Here is a 16910-nt window from a genome sequence, read left to right as displayed (position 1 = left end):
GTACAGGCAAAACTCACGTGATTAATGTAAAAGACTATTTTCGAAGAACTAGAAGAAAAGAAATCGTTAGCTATACAAAATTTGCGTCATAAAATCTATGAGTGAATGTTTGTTATATATAGTTTTAGAAAAAATGGTATCGCAATGCAAAACCTTTAAATGCGGGCGAGATCTGGAAATTTCTAGTTTTGGATTGTAAAGATTCAGTGGTCATTTATTTCAATTAAATTTATTCTGTATTCTTTGAAATCCTGTTAAACTTCTCATAAAAATGGTTTTACCCAATCAAACCAAACCACCAATGTTAAGAAAACCAATCCACAATTATCTGTTATTTTTATGGGGTTTTACACTTGACTTTAATGATATAACTATTAAATTTTTTAAATGGGAATAATCTGGTTAAGAAGACTTGTGGAAAAAATCCACACGCATTAAGATTGGTTTTACGAAATATAATAATATTTTGCATATAATATAAACAAATTTGAAAGGCTATAGGTCAACTTGTGCCAAATCACTAAGTGATTAAGTCTTTAATTTCAATACTACTGCGATAATTTGATTGAGTAAAACAAAAATAACATTGGGCAGCACTAGTTGCAACTAATTATAAATTTAACAACCGAATTATTTAAGGCTATCGGCTTTATATTTTATAAATATTGTAAAAATCCGTTCGAAAATTTTCCTAAGGTCGCTGATAATATTGAACTGTAACAAACTCAATTGATAATGCCGATATGAACAATAAATAATTAACACATGTTTTACGAACAAAGTGTACAATTTCGTGTATAAAGTCACACAATAATAGTTTTTTTTTTTGAAATCGTATCAATTATTTATATGAATAAACTATTAGAAAGGAATCATTATAATGATATCGTAAAAGTTAATAGAAATGGAATATCCAGTGTAAAAAAAATAAACTTCTTAACGTAAAATGTTTTCTAGACCGTTTAAAAACATTTGTCTACCAAAAGAAATAAGATGATAAAGAGATTAATAAATGTTGCGGTTTATTTAATTAATTGTATTAAGTCAATTAGGTCAGTTTTATTAAATTAACAAACTTCCTGTTTCACACTAATCTTTAAAGATGTCAAAACATCATAAATAATTTTCAAGACTGGTTTTAGCGCCGTAGTTTTAGTTAGCACCGTTGGGTTAGTGGACTGATATGTCTGGACTGTGTCTAGTTCATTGTAAAAGTCCAATATCCTTGCATAATATTTACGGTTTGTTTATTTTATGCAATGCAAAGCCATTATCTTTTACGCGGAATTATAAATTTAAATGATTTTATTTGGAACATTCAAGAGTACTCAAATAAAAATTAATTTAGTTTTTAGTGTTACAAAATCAATCTCAATCATAATTTTATTACCAGGGTTATTATATAAAGTAATTATCTTAATCACAGATCGAAATTGTAAACCGCAAATGTTGTTTATGTAAATTTGTCAATATAGAGAGATACAATAAATAGTTGTGTGTTTTGCAATTTGGATTATTTATTGTTTTTTTCTGGAATTTTAATTTAATGGTAAACTTGTGGACGTAATTATAGTTGGTTTTTCTTTATTGCATTTTTTAGCACCCATGACTGCATATGAAATATATACTTAAATTACAAATAATGCTTTGTTGTTGATATTGAGGAATGTGTTTGTTTTTAAGTAATCATTTGGTAATAAAAAAATATAACGATCAATCATTTTTTTAATTTTATAATATTTCAGGTAAGAAATTTAATAAATGTTTATTTATTATAAATTTTTTTTATCAAATTAATTTGTTATCAATTCTATAGCTTTTCATTTAAACAATGAACAATTTAACTAAAACTAAATATTTTATATTAAAATTATATTTAAATTATATTTAAAAAAGAAGAGTGTGTGTCTCAGATATTCAGATAGACATAAAAAAAGTTGTTTTAAGGTAGCATCAATTAAAATTGATCGAACCATAACGAACATAAATAAAAAATATTTATGCATTTAGTCCCCCAAATATTATTAATAAACTTACACTTAATTATCCAAACAATGGTAACAAATTACCATGTTATTATGATGTGATCTAACTATCCAGTTAATTAACGAGAAAGTCCCGGTTCGGCATATTACCACCAATCAATATGGTTCAATTGCTGTAAATTTCAACAGCTCTTCAACCACTATATAAATCGTAAGGTCACAGTCAAAACGTAGCGACATAATCTCAAATCCACTATCAATGGTCAACTTACTTCATGTACGGACGCTTGTTAGACAACATCAAAGCTCTCCAGTTAAGCTCGCCGTACTCGATCGCGCCTGAAAACTTTTTTTGGTTTCCGGACGGGTTGAATGGTAAAATTTTTTCTGCAATTTTGTGAATCCGGTAATATTTTTGTGAAGGGTGCATTTTGAAATTTGTTGCGATGTCGAAAGAAACTTTGGAGATGAACAATTTGGAGAAAGGGAAGGCGAACAGCGTGGAAACCGTCAAAGAACCCAGTAAGTTTTTCCTTTTTATTTAAAAGCATTCTGCTTTTTTGGTTCATTATATCTTTGGTAATAATCACGTACTGTACAAGTAAGTAAATAAAAATATATTTATAACAAGGATTTTGCAATGTTTTGCATATCATATTATAATTGTATACGTATATACGAAGTTTTTTTTTTCTTTGTCTTATCTGTGATATATTATTTCAGAATATTGCCTATAATTAATTTTAACGACTAATTTTTGCGCATAGTAAGAAAAATAAAGCAATAAAAAGTTTGAAGTCATTGTTTTTCTTAAATGGAACTAAAATTTCATATTTTACGTTTAAATATTAAGTATAATATTATTTCAATATTTTTAAATATTTTAAAATAAATTAATTTTTAATTAATGATCTCTGTAATTTTTTCTGAAACAAAATTTTAAATTTATTACGTATGATATACAAAATGTTATTATATATTTCACAATTGTAATTTCACATACTATTCCTCAGTTTATTACAGTATTTTAAATAAGTATCTAAGGAAAACTTATTGAAACTATTGAATAGAATAATAATGCATCGTTGCAACTTTCGAATCGATTACATTTAATATGGGATATAAGTACAATGCATAAAATTGTTGTTTAACAAATAATAAACAAAATTACGTAATTCACTTGTGCAGTTCAATCACCTATTTAATGTTATTATACTTTCTTATAATCTTCTTCTGATTTAAAATAGTTTAGGACTGAGGCAAATTGTAGTATGGATAAAATCCATTCGTGAACAGTTGTCGATATTGAAAATTCTCTTTATTGCAAAATTCGTTTATATAATCTGTGTAAACAAACACGGGGCAATTTATAGGCCAATTTATCGCAAAATTATTGATAGTTCAAACAAAAATATTACTATAGCCCCGTATTACTTAATCAAACCAATTACTGATAAGCATTAAGAAGTTATTAAGTCAAACATATTAATTGACAATATTTTTTATTGATGTTTTATGTTATTATCGAGATCCGCATTGGATTCTAGGACTTGTTAACGTTCACGGTATCACATTTTATGTAATTATAAAGTGTCCTTCGATTTATATTCTATCACGTTTTCCATTTTGTCCTTAACCGTAACAATATTTGCAAACTTACCGGATTTTTCCGGTTTTGTTACAATGCAAATTTTGTTTAGAATAAATATTTGAGTTGATAATTGTTTGAGTTATTATTGTTGATTATTTATTTAAATTATTACCCAGTATCGGTGAAATATTTTTGTCACATTCCAAGCATAATTTTTAAATAAATCGACACAACACTAATTATGATATTAGTGATAATTTTATTTGCGTGTAAAAATATTGTAGTACTAGTCGGTACAAGGGTGTTTCATCCATTAACGACTTCTCAATTTTGAATAGACGCATTTACTCACTGTTCAGATAGTCACTTAGTACGTCTGAAAAACTTTCTTCTAATTAGAAAATATTCCCTAATTGCGTCATAATGAAATGCTATCAGATATATTCATTAATAGATTTTTAATTATCCCCGGTAGAGACACTGAATGGTGTCTGTGTCTCCCGCAACAGCAGAAATCTAGGTGAACTAGCCGTGCGCTGATAACTACAGTTATGTTTTGTAGTTAACACGTCACAGCAACAAATCGATGAGTGAAAAACATTTTCCGTACAAGTGTATCCATTCGCACCGAAAATAACTAACAGTTCGCGATGTTTTTGTTTACGAAACGGCACACACGTGGACGATATAAGTATCAACTCTTAGACGATATAGATAAGAGATCTGAAGCAATTTGTAAGTATGTCCAGGAGAAAGCTATCAGAATGATTGGGGGACTACGTACGTGCAATATGCGTTGCCTATCACAAATAATTATAAACAAATGCAAGGTAGAAATTAGTTCGAGAATTAAACGATAGATGGCTAAATTTTAGGGGATTTTTACATCGTTAAATTTAGTTAAATCTGTTATAATCATTCCGCTGATTGTCCAATACTTTTTAACATTTTAGTGCAAACACAGGTTATATAAAATATTTAATTCTTAACATTTTTATTACAGCAGGATGGTTTGGTGCCAGACACCTTCAAGTCCTCTTAAACTTCCTTCTAGTTTTCATTGCCTATGGTATCAGAGTCAACCTATCTGTAGGAATAGTTGCAATGACTGACCCTAAAGCTAGTCCAAACCCAGAAGTGCCAGTAAGTATATATATTTTTTAAACACTATTTATTTTTCCTCACGGAACGGATTTTAATTATTCCAGACATATCCAGAATGGCACGACAAAAGTATAGCTCTCTCATCATTCTTCTGGGGTTATATAATCCCCCAAATCGGAGCGGGAATGCTAGCCAATAAATATGGTCCTAAGTGGTTCTTAGTGATCACAATGTTCGTATGCTCATTGTTTAGCGTACTTATCCCTCCGATGGCCGATTTGTTCGGTTCTAAAGGTGTGATGGTGTGTAGAGCTATTCAAGGCTTCTCGCAAGGTTTCATCTTTCCATCCATTCACAATTTGCTCAGCAAATGGGTTCCTGCATCGGAACGGTCACGGATGGGCTCCTTTGTATATGCAGGTAAAAATATTTAACATGCCACAAAAGTATCTGGTTTCTAATTAATTTGTTTAGGCGGCTCATTGGGCTCGGTGATCTCGATGATCGTGTCAGGAATCATGGCAAGCAGTTGGTACGGTTGGCCGATAATCTTTTATTCTTACGGAGGCATCGGCATAAGTTGGGCTATTCTGATGGCAATTTATGGCTCAAACAGTCCAGCGGAACACAAAACCATATCGCCGGAAGAAAGAAAATTCATTGAGCATAGTCTTGGCCATGAGGGCGAGAAGAAGACTATCGAGACTCCTTGGTCGAAAATTTTGACGTCCTTACCAGTTTGGGCGGTTTTGGTGGCACATTGCGGTCAAAACTGGGGCTTCTGGACTTTAATCACAGAAATTCCTTCCTACATGGGACACGTGATGAAATTCGATATCAAATCTAACAGTTTGCTCTCAGCCTTGCCCTATTTTGTACTGTGGTTGTTGAGCTTCATCTTCAGTGCCGTTGCTGACTTGCTGATCGTCAGGAATATTTGCTCGATTGGTGTTACCAGAAAAATACTGAACACCATTGGACTATGTGTGCCAGCTATTGCTCTAGTCTTCCTCGGACTAGGCACCGAAAGCACCAACGTTTCCATCGCTTTGTTAGTAATTGCCGTTAGTACAAATTCAGCAATTTACAGTGGATTTAATGTTAATCATATCGATTTATCTCCGAATCATTCTGGAACTTTGATGGGACTTACCAATTGTGTTTCAAATATTTTCTCGCTTTTGGCTCCTTTGATGGTACAAATAGTTGTTAGTAATGAGGTAAATAAAAGATATACTTTAATGTGTTTGTTTTACAATTTAATTTTGTTGTTAGGATGATGCAAGCGAATGGAGAATAGTATTCTTCATTGCGGCTGCCGTTTATGTTGGCGCTAATACGTTCTTTGTCATTTTTGGTCAAGGAGAAGTTCAGTCATGGAATGACTGTGAAGACACGGGAGATAATAAAGAAGGTATTAACATTAAATAATTTTGTTTTCAATTAATAAAACATGTAATTTTCAGAAAAAATGGAAAAGTATTCCAAAAGGCAGGTTTAAAAGTTCCTGATTATCTGTGATAATATAGTTAGTTACCAGAACTGAAAACTCCACATCGTTCTATGAACACTATAAAGTGAGACTACCCTGATGTTTACTTACCTCGAAATCCAAGAGTGTAGGTATATCACGTTTGATAAGCGCTATTTCACACATTAATATTATATTTATTAAATGGATGTATATTTTGTAAATAATAAAATATTATAGATACACGTATCTTTCTTTTATAATTCATTTGTATATCGAAATTTAAAATTGTTGATTTAATATTTATGTGACGCAAATTAAAACATGCAATTGGTAAAATACCTTAAGACAGTAAATTTTAAGGATCATATTTTTTAAAATAAATTGAGTATAGGTACTAATATATTAAATGTAAAAATACATATTTTGTTTATTAAATACAATCAATCCAGTATAAAGTTTAGTCATAGCACTGGAATCTCCTAATTAATTTACTTTTAATTGTTGCGTACAACTTTTGGTATGTGATAATTTTCCCATAAAGACAATAGAATAGTAAATAAGTAAACTGCTTATTAATAAATTATAGTAAACAAATTGCATAGATATTCATTTTAAGTACCATTGTTCTGGTATTTTCAATTTGAATTATTTGAATATTTTCTAAGAACATTACATAGTTAACAACAATTAACTATTTGGGATGAAAAACTGCAAATCAATTTTAATCGTAAAATATTAAATTGGGATTAATTATTTTATCTTATCGGATAAATCAGATTTTATTTAGTTTCTAGGGTGTGTAAAATTTTAATCGCACGGGACAGAAACGTGAAGTGAGAGCACCTAAAAACATCATCAATGTTTTTCTCCGTCACTTTGTTATTTGGTTATTTTCTTAGAACATTACATATTTAATAACAATCAATCATTTTGGATGTAAAAATATAAATCAATTTTAATAGCAGAATAATACCTTAGGCCTAATTATTTAATCGTATCGGATAAATCGGATAAATTTTAATTAGTTTCTGGGGAGTGAGTAAAATTTGAATCGCATGGGACAAAAAAGTGGAAACACCAAAAAACATCATCAGTGTTTTTCTACGTCATTTAAATTAATATCAAATATGTTGATTACATTAACTTAAAAAATATTCATACGTTTAATATTATTAAAAAATATCAATTTAAAAAAACGATAAACAAATCAACTTATAAGAACTAAATTAATTTCATTTTAATCAATCGATTAATTAACATTTTACTATGGCATTTTTCTACAACTTAGTTGTAATATCTGTCTACAAGTACAAATACAGATTCATGTAATTAGCCCGTAGATATCTTAAAACTCTGATAAAATATCCATTTATTATTCAATATCAAACAAACGATAATGACATTTGTTTAAAACAATTTGCAATTGTTGTAAATTTTAATTCAATAGATAACTATAAAATTCACAAATTAGTACTTAAGTAAGTATGAAACAACCAGAAACAGAATTTAAATATTAAAACATGTAGAGAATAATTTCAAGCAAGAAGATTGAATTAGAGTTAATTTTTATGTAGTTAAGTATTAATTTGATACAGCAATATTTTTTACAAAAACTTTTTACCAAAATCTATGTCATCACATTTTAAATTCAAAAGGACAGGTTTAGTTAGTATCCCATAATTACTATTTGATTAGGCACAAATTTATTTGAAAATGGAGATAAAAGCTACTCATAAGACCAACTTAACAGTAACACTTGGACGAAGATGAGTAGGTATTTAAGCCTTGCACAGGTAAACCTCAGTGCAAATACTCGTCATACCGTTGGTGTGGTAGTGTCGCTAACTCACATACACATGGATTTACAATATTATAATTTCATGTTCAGTTGATGGTTTGATTTGTTTTCTAATATTTTTGATTGTATTCAATCATTCAATTAGTGAACTATCAAAATGAGTGATATCGAAAAAAGTGTTACTGAAGTGACCAAACCAAGTAAGTTTTTATTGAAACTTTTTTCAGTAAATAAAAATATTTAAATTTACATAATAATAGTAGTTTTGTATAATTGGACTTATTATAATACATATTTAAAAATATATTTTATTGTTACTATTTCACCATCCACTTAACAATGTAAATTATTTTTGTTATTATTCTAAGTCATTCGTTCATTAACTATTTATTAATAATATTAATAATTACCGGATAAAAGCAATGATTGAATCTAAAATTTTATACAAGTTTGTCTACAATTTTTTATTGCCAATTAAATTCTAATTTAGAGGAAGCAATTATTTTATTAATAATCTACCATATATAACAAATTGTGGATTAATGAAATAAATATCGAAATCTCTGGTTTAATTTATTGACAGCTTTATTTATTTTTATAGAAAAAAAAGAAAATGTGAACTGACTCTATTAATCCAATGCTTTTTAAATTCATTGACCATAAATATTAAAATAGCTCTAAATCAACAATCATAAAATTAATTTTTTATCAGCAGCGCTTGAAATTCTTTTGCCCCAAGGTTGATCCTGGCATATTTTTATAAAAAAATTTATGCACTATGGAAATTCGGTTATCAGTTTGTCGTATTTCACAAAAATATTTATTGTCATTGTGTTCCTCTTTATTCATTACTTCCGAAGAAATATTAAATTTCAATGGTACCTAACATAAACGAATTTTGTAATTTATAAATAAATTTGTTTTTTTTAACGTTTCAAATTAAACGACAACGAATTTTGTAGTTGAAGCTTTGAAACTGACTTTATTTATTTCTTTTGAGGAAATGTTTAATCACTGTAACCAGTATCGACCGAATTTTGATATGTGTGTAATTTCTATTATAATAATATATTTTACGTGTCTAATGAAATAAATAATATCACATGTATTTTGCAGTTGAATCAGTTAATTATTGGATATTAATGTTTAATACACTGAAGTTACTAGGTGATCATCATTATAGAATTGTGGTACCGAATGGGTAGCATGCACAATTTTCCACGTGCGGCAACGTATGTTACCAATTAAGTTAACACGAGCAAAGATTAAATTATAAAATCATTATTTCATTTATTATAATCAACGCAGCAGTTCGTTAGTAATCAAAAGCAAAAGTTAACGAGCTGAAAATCACGTGAGTTGAATAAATTTAAAAGTAATTGGTAAAAAATCCCTTGTCATAAACATTTTTGGCATGATAATACCACTAAATTGTTCGACTGTAGCAAACGAACCACCTAAATTGGTTCCTAATTGAACGCGTTTGAATGTTCAGGCCCTGACACTAAACTACAGAAGGTGCAAGTGACCTACGTGTTATGCTTGTCGATTTAAATAATTCGTCGTTTCATTAAGGAAGCCACTTTTATTTGACATTGCGTTTGTCCTATGTCTTTGGCGAAATGGATTCGATAAGGTTGAACTCTTTCAAAACCAATGCCAATGTTTAAATAGTTTAAATTGTTTTTATTTGCAGAAAAATTGATTGGGGTGCGGCACCTCCAATTTTTCATGATGTTTTTGGCTGCCATTATCAGTTATGGGATGCGTACTAATTTATCCGAAGGAATCGTTGCAATGACTGCTGAGGAAAAAGATAGACCTGACCCCGATATACCCGTAATAAAAAAATCTGCTTCTGTAGTACCTCGCAACAACAACGCAAACTATTTGATTTTCAGACTTATCCAGAATGGTTGCAGTACAAGAACACTATGCTCTCGTCGTTTTTCTGGGGTTACATATGTCTGCAAGTCGTTGCAGGTCAGATTGCCAAAAAGTATGGACCAAAATGGTTCTTGTGTGGGGCTCTATGCGTCACTTCTTTGTTTAGCTTTTTAATGCCCGTCATGGGTGAAAAAATCGGCTACGGGGGTATAATAATTTGTAGAGTTTTCCAAGGTCTTGCGCAAGGTTTTCTATTTCCATCGTTTCACCACTTGCTCAGCGTTTGGACGCCACATTCTGAACGTTCAAAAGTTATTACTTTTGTTTACGCAGGTAAATGTTAAACAAGAAGCTTTGAACTGAATTGTTAAAAATCTATATTTAGGTGGACCTTTGGGTAATGTGATCGCTCTTCCTCTCACTGGATACATAGCTGATTCCAAACTGGGATGGCCTTTAGCGTTTTATCTGTATGGAACTGTAGGTTTACTTTGGGCTGTGATGTGGTTCTTCCTGGGATCCAATTCTCCGTCCGAAAATAAGTTGATGTCTGACGAAGAAAGGAAGTTTATTCAATCTGAAACTGCTGGAGATGATCATAGTGTAAATATTACTGATGTTATCCAATATCTTAGTTTAATAACTAAAATAATTGTTCCTACAGAAAGTACCCACACCATGGAAAGCAGTATTCACCTCACTACCAGTTTGGGCAATTGTAGTCGTCCATTGTGGACAAAACTGGGGATTCTGGACATTACTGACTGAAACACCAAGCTACATGAACCAAATTTTAAAATTCAATTTGAAAGAGAATGCAATGATGTCAGCACTTCCGTATTTGGTTTTGTGGCTTCTGAGCTTTATCGTGAGTCCAATATGTGATTATATTATAACTAGAAAGGTGACCTCAACTGGAATTACTAGGAAAATCTTTAACACAATAGGTAAAATTATATAATAATTTTAAAACGTCAATATTAAGTATATAAATCTAGGTTTCTATTTGCCTGCATGCGCCCTAATTGGTCTCAGCTTCATTGGAGAGTCCCACCACAAGTTGGCAGTTGCTCTTTTGGTTGTAGCTGTGGGTGTTAATTCCGCAACCTATTGCGGGTTTCACGTCAACCACATTGATATATCACCAATTCATTCTGGTACTCTTATGGGTATCACCAATAGTATTTCCAATATTTGTTCAATTTTAGCTCCCTTAGCTGTCGATGTTGTTAAATCATTTGGTTATGAGGAGGTAGGACATTTGATTGTTAATTTATTTACAATATATATAAAGATGTGATTTTTACAGTCTAATAAGGAACTTTGGTCGATTGTTTTCTGTTTGGCAGCCGGAGTATACGTATGTACGGGAATGTTCTACATTTTATTCGCTTCTGGTGAAGTTCAGGAATGGAACGATCCAAGTTATTTGAACAAGCCCTGTAAAAACATCGATGATGGGGAAAAACAAATAGAGTTGTCAAAGATCTGATATATTAGTTATTGTTATTGTTACGCATTGATATTATTTATTTCTACTTAATATTAGTACTATATTGTATTTATTTATATTAAATAAACGTTAATTAAGTTATATAATTTAATAATCATTAATTAAATAAATATATCTTCTTATTTAAAATATATTAATTTGGCCCCTATCAAAAACTTTGATTTTTACCACAAATTAAGAACTAATTTATTTGGTTATGGTTTTAATATCACCGAAAGGCATTAAAAAATATTAATATTATTATTTTTAATCATATATTATTATATAAATACATTTACAATTACAAATATTTATTTTTATATAAAGAAAACTAATATTAAATAATAAAGTGTGAAAAACTAATATCATATAAACATAAGCTGAACAAACTCAGAAGATGTGATAACGGTTAAATATATATATATATATATATATATATATATATATATATATATATATATATATATATATATATATATTAAAACCAAGAAACTTTGCAAAGCTACAAATTTCTCATGGGACTCATAAATTAATTTAATTTTTTGTGATAGTTTAATAAGTATGTTATTAAAAAATAGAACGTATAAATTTAAACATTTAAATAATTTTGGGCAATTTGATTTTTATATTTTTATATTAATAAACCTATAAATTAGATAATTTACGATATGGTCAGTACACACACGTTATATCTGATGGCGACATTAACCGAATTGATTTTTATAATTTGCCTTGGTTGGCATATAAGAAGTTGATTAATATTCTTAATAATATATTTTTATTATGAAATAAGAAATTTATAATGGGAAAACTGAAAAGCAAAAGATTGTCGGTGAAAAACCTATTAGTTTAATATTATCATAAAACAATTTATTTTCAATATAAGTAGCAGTAGTCGTTTATAATTAGGAAGGTGTGTGTGTGTTAATTATTTTATCTTATCACACAAATTAAGTCGAAGGTGTGTAAAATTTGATAATCACACGGGACAAAAACGTGAAGAAAAAAAAACGTCATTTATATTTTCCTACGTCACTTACAAAATAAAAATATTTTTAAAATATTGTTATGTTTTAATATTAATTGTAAAAATAAATCTTGAACCTAGACGCAGACAAATTAACACGGTATGGAAAGAATCAAGTTTTCAAGTAGTTCTTTAGCATATCTGTACTAAGTTAAACTTGTTTTCAAACACTGATTATATTTTACGCATGAATTTTGTTGCAATTTAATTATTGTAAAATATCTGTCCACGGGCACCAATTACGAATTCATGTTACTAGCCCGTGGATAAAATATTACAAATAATGATTACATTGATAAATGAATTAGCTTTATTTGTAGGTAAAATTCCGTAAAATTAAATCTCTACCAAAGTATAGATAAAAGAAATCAAAGTATTTAATAATTCAATTTGAATATGATTTTTATATTAAAATGGAATTATTTTCTTAACATTTTCCGTTTAAAAATACCAAAATAATAATAATAATAATTTAATAAATTTTATTTGAACAATTTACACAACTAACATAAAAGTTCTAATTAATTATGACAAGTTAAAAAATATATAAAACAATTATTAAAAGTTAAAGTTAAACAGACTGTAATAATAATTTGATTCTTTAAATTTTTAACCCCGTCATTTCTTTTTATAAAAATTTCAGTTAAGTAAAATATTCCTGTGCACCTTAAAATTCATAATTTAATAATTAAATAAATAAATAAGTAATTTTTGCAGTAATATTAGTTTAAATTATTCGACTTTAGAATGTTATCAAATGTTTATGCGGCAATATATACTAAAATAGGCAATTAAACGGAACAAATTTTATCATTAGTAACAAAAGTATATATATTTTTAAAGATACACCTAATTGTTAACATTCTATATTATTTTTTACATCCTACAAACAGAAGTCACTTGAGTAGATGTGTGCAGTTGTCTGCGCAAAACAAGGTGAAAGATTGAGATAAGATACTTCTACTAAGATGAGTATTTAAAACGTTGCACAGGTAAATCTCGATGCAATTAATTACTCGCCGTACACTTGTTGTGGTAGTGTCGTTAATAGATACATATTAATGGAATTACAACAATATATTCTTTTTAGTTAATATTTTGTGATTATCTTTTAAATTCTAATAGTTAATAAATTTACAAAATGGTTGACATGGAGAATTGTGTTACTGAAGAAGCTGTGGCCAAACCAAGTAAGTTTACATTAGATTTCTTTTTTTTTATTAAAAATAAACTTTCTTTTAATACATCACTAGTATATTTTTATTTATTGGAATTAGTATGTATGTCACAATTTAATTTTCAGAAAAATTTGAATTTAACTGTAGTAGATAGAAATTTTATTACCAATTAATAAAATTACTACATTATCGAAATATCTAAGTTTTGTGTTTAAATTCCTTATAAAAAACAATTCGCCTATGAGAAATCAAATAATAAGAAAAAATGTGAATTTCTAAAAAAGCATCAAAGTTAGAAAGTTGAATTGTGATATCTGCTAACCATGTTAAAATGAATTAATCCGTTTTCCAAAAACAATATAACACGAACAATTATTTTTAAATCACTAAAAAAACAATTCGGAATGAGAACCTTTATATCAACAATTATAAAATAGATCGATAGTGAAAACAAACCTCCACTTCAACGCATTAATGATTTTATCAGCAGTGCTTGAAATTGTTGTGGCTCAAGGTTGATACATATGCATATTTTCATAAAGAATTTATATTGTCCTTATGCATGATGGGTATTGCTTTATCAGTTTGTCGTATTTCACAAAAATATTTATTATATTATTATTATTATGGGAATTTGTTTTCTATTTTTTTCTTTGATGAATATGTTCAATTTCCGGAGAAGCTAGCGTAACAGAATTTTAATACACTAATAATACATAATATATAGGATAATCGACACATGAAGTATCAATAAATTTGTTGTCCCAATATGTTGAAGACAAATGAACTACATCACACGCATTTTGTAATTTAATAATAAATTTACTATTTATTACAATAGTGAAGTAACAATTTATTAAAATAACTACGCATACAGAACAAATTACAGAATGGAGTGAATAAAAACTTTTAGTCTTCAGGTCAAAACATACATTAAATTAAGAAGACAACACGGGTGCAGACAAAATTTTAAAATTATTATTTTATTATCTCGAATTAACAAAATATATGATTAGTATTCAAAGACAAAAATTACCAAACTGAAAATCGCATGAATTGAATACATTTAAGTTCAAACTTAATTGAAATAAAACATTTTTAACATGATAATACTACGAAATTGTCCGATCGCGACAAACAAATCACGCAAAGTGGTTCCTATTTACGGTGTTTGACCGTTCGGGCCCTGACACTAAACTACAGAAGGTGCAACTGACCTACGTGTCATGCTTGTCGATTTAAATAATTCGTCGTGCCATTAAGGAAGTCACTTTTATTTGACATTGCATTTGTTATGTGTTCTCTAGCGAAATTGGTTCGATAAGGTTGAACCCTTTCAAACCCATTGTCATTAATGCATTATCTGTAATTGATTTTGTCTGCAGAAAAATTGATTGGAGTGCGCCACGTCCAATTCTTCATGTTATTTTTGGCTGCCGTCATCGGTTATGGTATGCGCACTAATTTATCCGAAGGAATCGTCGCGATGACTGCAGAGGAAAAAGATAGACCCGATCCCGATATACCGGTAATAAAAACAATCCTGTCAATAGTACCTCGCAACTACTGTATTTAATTTCCAGACTTATCCAGAATGGAAAGACAACAAGAACATGATGTTATCTTCCTTCTTCTGGGGTTACATCTGTTTGCAAATCGGCGCAGGTCAGATTGCCAAGAAGTACGGTCCGAAATGGTTCTTATGTGGAGCTATGAGTGTCACTTCATTGTTTAGTTTATTAATGCCCGTCATGGGTGAAAACATCGGTTACGGAGGAATAATAATTTGTAGAGTCTTTCAAGGACTTTCCCAAGGCTTCTTATTTCCTTCCTTCCATCACTTGCTCAGCGTTTGGACTCCTCATTCTGAACGTTCAAAAGTCATCACGTTTGTCTATACCGGTAAATATTAAAAAAAAATCTTGAGTTAAATCAGTGACGATTTAATTCCCTTTAGGTGGACCTTTGGGTAACGTGATCTCTCTTATACTAACTGGATATATAGGTGACTCTAAACTGGGTTGGCCTGCTGCGTTTTATTTGTATGGAGGTATAGGTTTACTCTGGACTGTTTTATGGTTCTTCATAGGATCAAATTCTCCTTCTGAAAATAAATTGATATCTGATGAAGAGAAAAAGTTCATTCAGTCTGAAACAATTGGAGATGATCATAGTGTAAGCATTACTGATTTGTTCAAGTCTTAATAACAATAATTAATAATAATATATTATACAGAAAGTAACTACTCCGTGGAAAGCAATATTTACCTCACTGCCAGTATGGGCAATTCTCATCGGTCACTGTGGACAAAACTGGGGATTCTGGACGTTACTATCTGAAACGCCAAGCTATATGGATAATATTTTGAAATACGACTTGAAACAAAATGCCCTAATGGCAGCACTTCCCTATTTTGTATTGTGGGTTCTGAGCTTTATCATGAGCCCAATATGTGATTATCTCATAACTAGAAAAATCGCCTCTATAGGAATTGTCAGAAAAATCTTCAACACAATAGGTAAAATTCGACAATTATTTAAAATGTTGATAATAAAAGAATCGATTTAGGTTTATTTGTACCTGCATGTGCTCTAATTGGTCTGAGCTTCGTTGGAGAATCGCAAGACAAGTTAGCAGTTGCTCTGTTGGTTGTAGCTGTGGGAATAAATTCTGCAACATACTGTGGATTTAATGTAAATCATATTGATATTTCTCCAATTCATTCTGGTACTCTTATGGGCATCACCAACAGTCTGTCCAACGTTTGGTCTATTATAGCCCCCTTGTTTATTGATCTCATCAAATCATTTGATTACGAGGAGGTAGGGATTTCACACTATTTCTTTATATGATATAATATGAAACTTTGTTTTATAGTCCGATAAAGAACTTTGGTCGATTGTATTCTGCTTCGCAGCTGGAGTATACTTATGTACTGGAACATTTTTCATCATTTTCGCATCTGGAGAGATTCAAGAATGGAATGATCCAAATTACTTGAAAAAGGACAAAAAAGATCTGAAATACTAGTCACATTAATTGTTAATTCTTGATAATATTTATTTTTACCAAATAAAATTGTTATAATGTATATTTTTATATTAATAAATGTTACGTTTTATTTTTATAAAATTGATTAGATATTATATATTTATTAGCTTTTACAAAAGCCAAAACTAGTAAATTTCTGTTAATATATTCAAAGTAATATTTTATATTTAACAAAATGTAAATAAGTAATTTAATAAATCTAATTTAAAAACAAAAAAGCTTATACCTTTAGTTAAACAATTAAATTAATTAATAATAGTATGAATTAACGAATACCTCGTTATTAAACCTTAAACAAATATTTTTGTTCTTATCTGAAGTC

The 16910-nt window shown here is 29.3% G+C and overlaps 3 protein-coding genes across 5 annotated transcripts; all 3 read left to right on the top strand.

Moving 5' to 3' along the window:
* The first annotated feature begins 2202 nt into the window (after positions 1-2202).
* On the top strand, positions 2203-6394 carry LOC109598041 (putative inorganic phosphate cotransporter). 2 transcript variants are annotated; one of them, XM_020013850.2, is made up of 6 exons: positions 2203-2507; positions 4580-4719; positions 4785-5100; positions 5155-5900; positions 5956-6094; positions 6147-6394. In XM_020013850.2, the coding sequence occupies exons 1-6, from the start codon at positions 2432-2434 to the stop codon at positions 6179-6181; spliced, it is 1452 nt and encodes a 483-aa protein (XP_019869409.2). In that variant the 5' UTR covers positions 2203-2431; the 3' UTR covers positions 6182-6394. The 2 variants fall into 2 exon arrangements, with proteins under 2 accessions (XP_019869409.2, XP_049820552.1); XM_049964595.1 differs by lacking the exon at positions 2203-2507 and adding an exon at positions 4105-4311.
* Positions 6395-7999: 1605 nt separating this feature from the next.
* Positions 8000-11474, top strand: LOC109598047 (putative inorganic phosphate cotransporter). 2 transcript variants are annotated; one of them, XM_020013857.2, is made up of 7 exons: positions 8000-8152; positions 9649-9791; positions 9854-10172; positions 10225-10442; positions 10504-10786; positions 10838-11091; positions 11149-11474. In XM_020013857.2, the coding sequence occupies exons 1-7, from the start codon at positions 8110-8112 to the stop codon at positions 11329-11331; spliced, it is 1443 nt and encodes a 480-aa protein (XP_019869416.1). In that variant the 5' UTR covers positions 8000-8109; the 3' UTR covers positions 11332-11474. The 2 variants fall into 2 exon arrangements, with proteins under 2 accessions (XP_019869416.1, XP_049817360.1); XM_049961403.1 differs by having other exon boundaries at positions 8021-8152; positions 9069-9791.
* Positions 11475-13399: 1925 nt separating this feature from the next.
* On the top strand, positions 13400-16628 carry LOC109598030 (putative inorganic phosphate cotransporter). Its single transcript, XM_020013839.2, has 7 exons — positions 13400-13548; positions 14922-15064; positions 15120-15438; positions 15494-15711; positions 15773-16055; positions 16106-16359; positions 16415-16628. Exons 1-7 carry the CDS (start codon positions 13500-13502, stop codon positions 16565-16567), a joined length of 1419 nt encoding a protein of 472 aa, XP_019869398.2. The 5' UTR covers positions 13400-13499; the 3' UTR covers positions 16568-16628.
* The last annotated feature ends 282 nt before the right edge of the window (positions 16629-16910 follow it).

Source organism: Aethina tumida, chromosome 1 (genome assembly GCF_024364675.1).
Source record: "Aethina tumida isolate Nest 87 chromosome 1, icAetTumi1.1, whole genome shotgun sequence".
NCBI classification, from domain to species: domain Eukaryota; kingdom Metazoa; phylum Arthropoda; class Insecta; order Coleoptera; family Nitidulidae; genus Aethina; species Aethina tumida.
The sequence above is the reverse complement of the archived record's forward strand: the minus strand, read 5'-3'. Positions and strand labels throughout refer to the sequence as shown.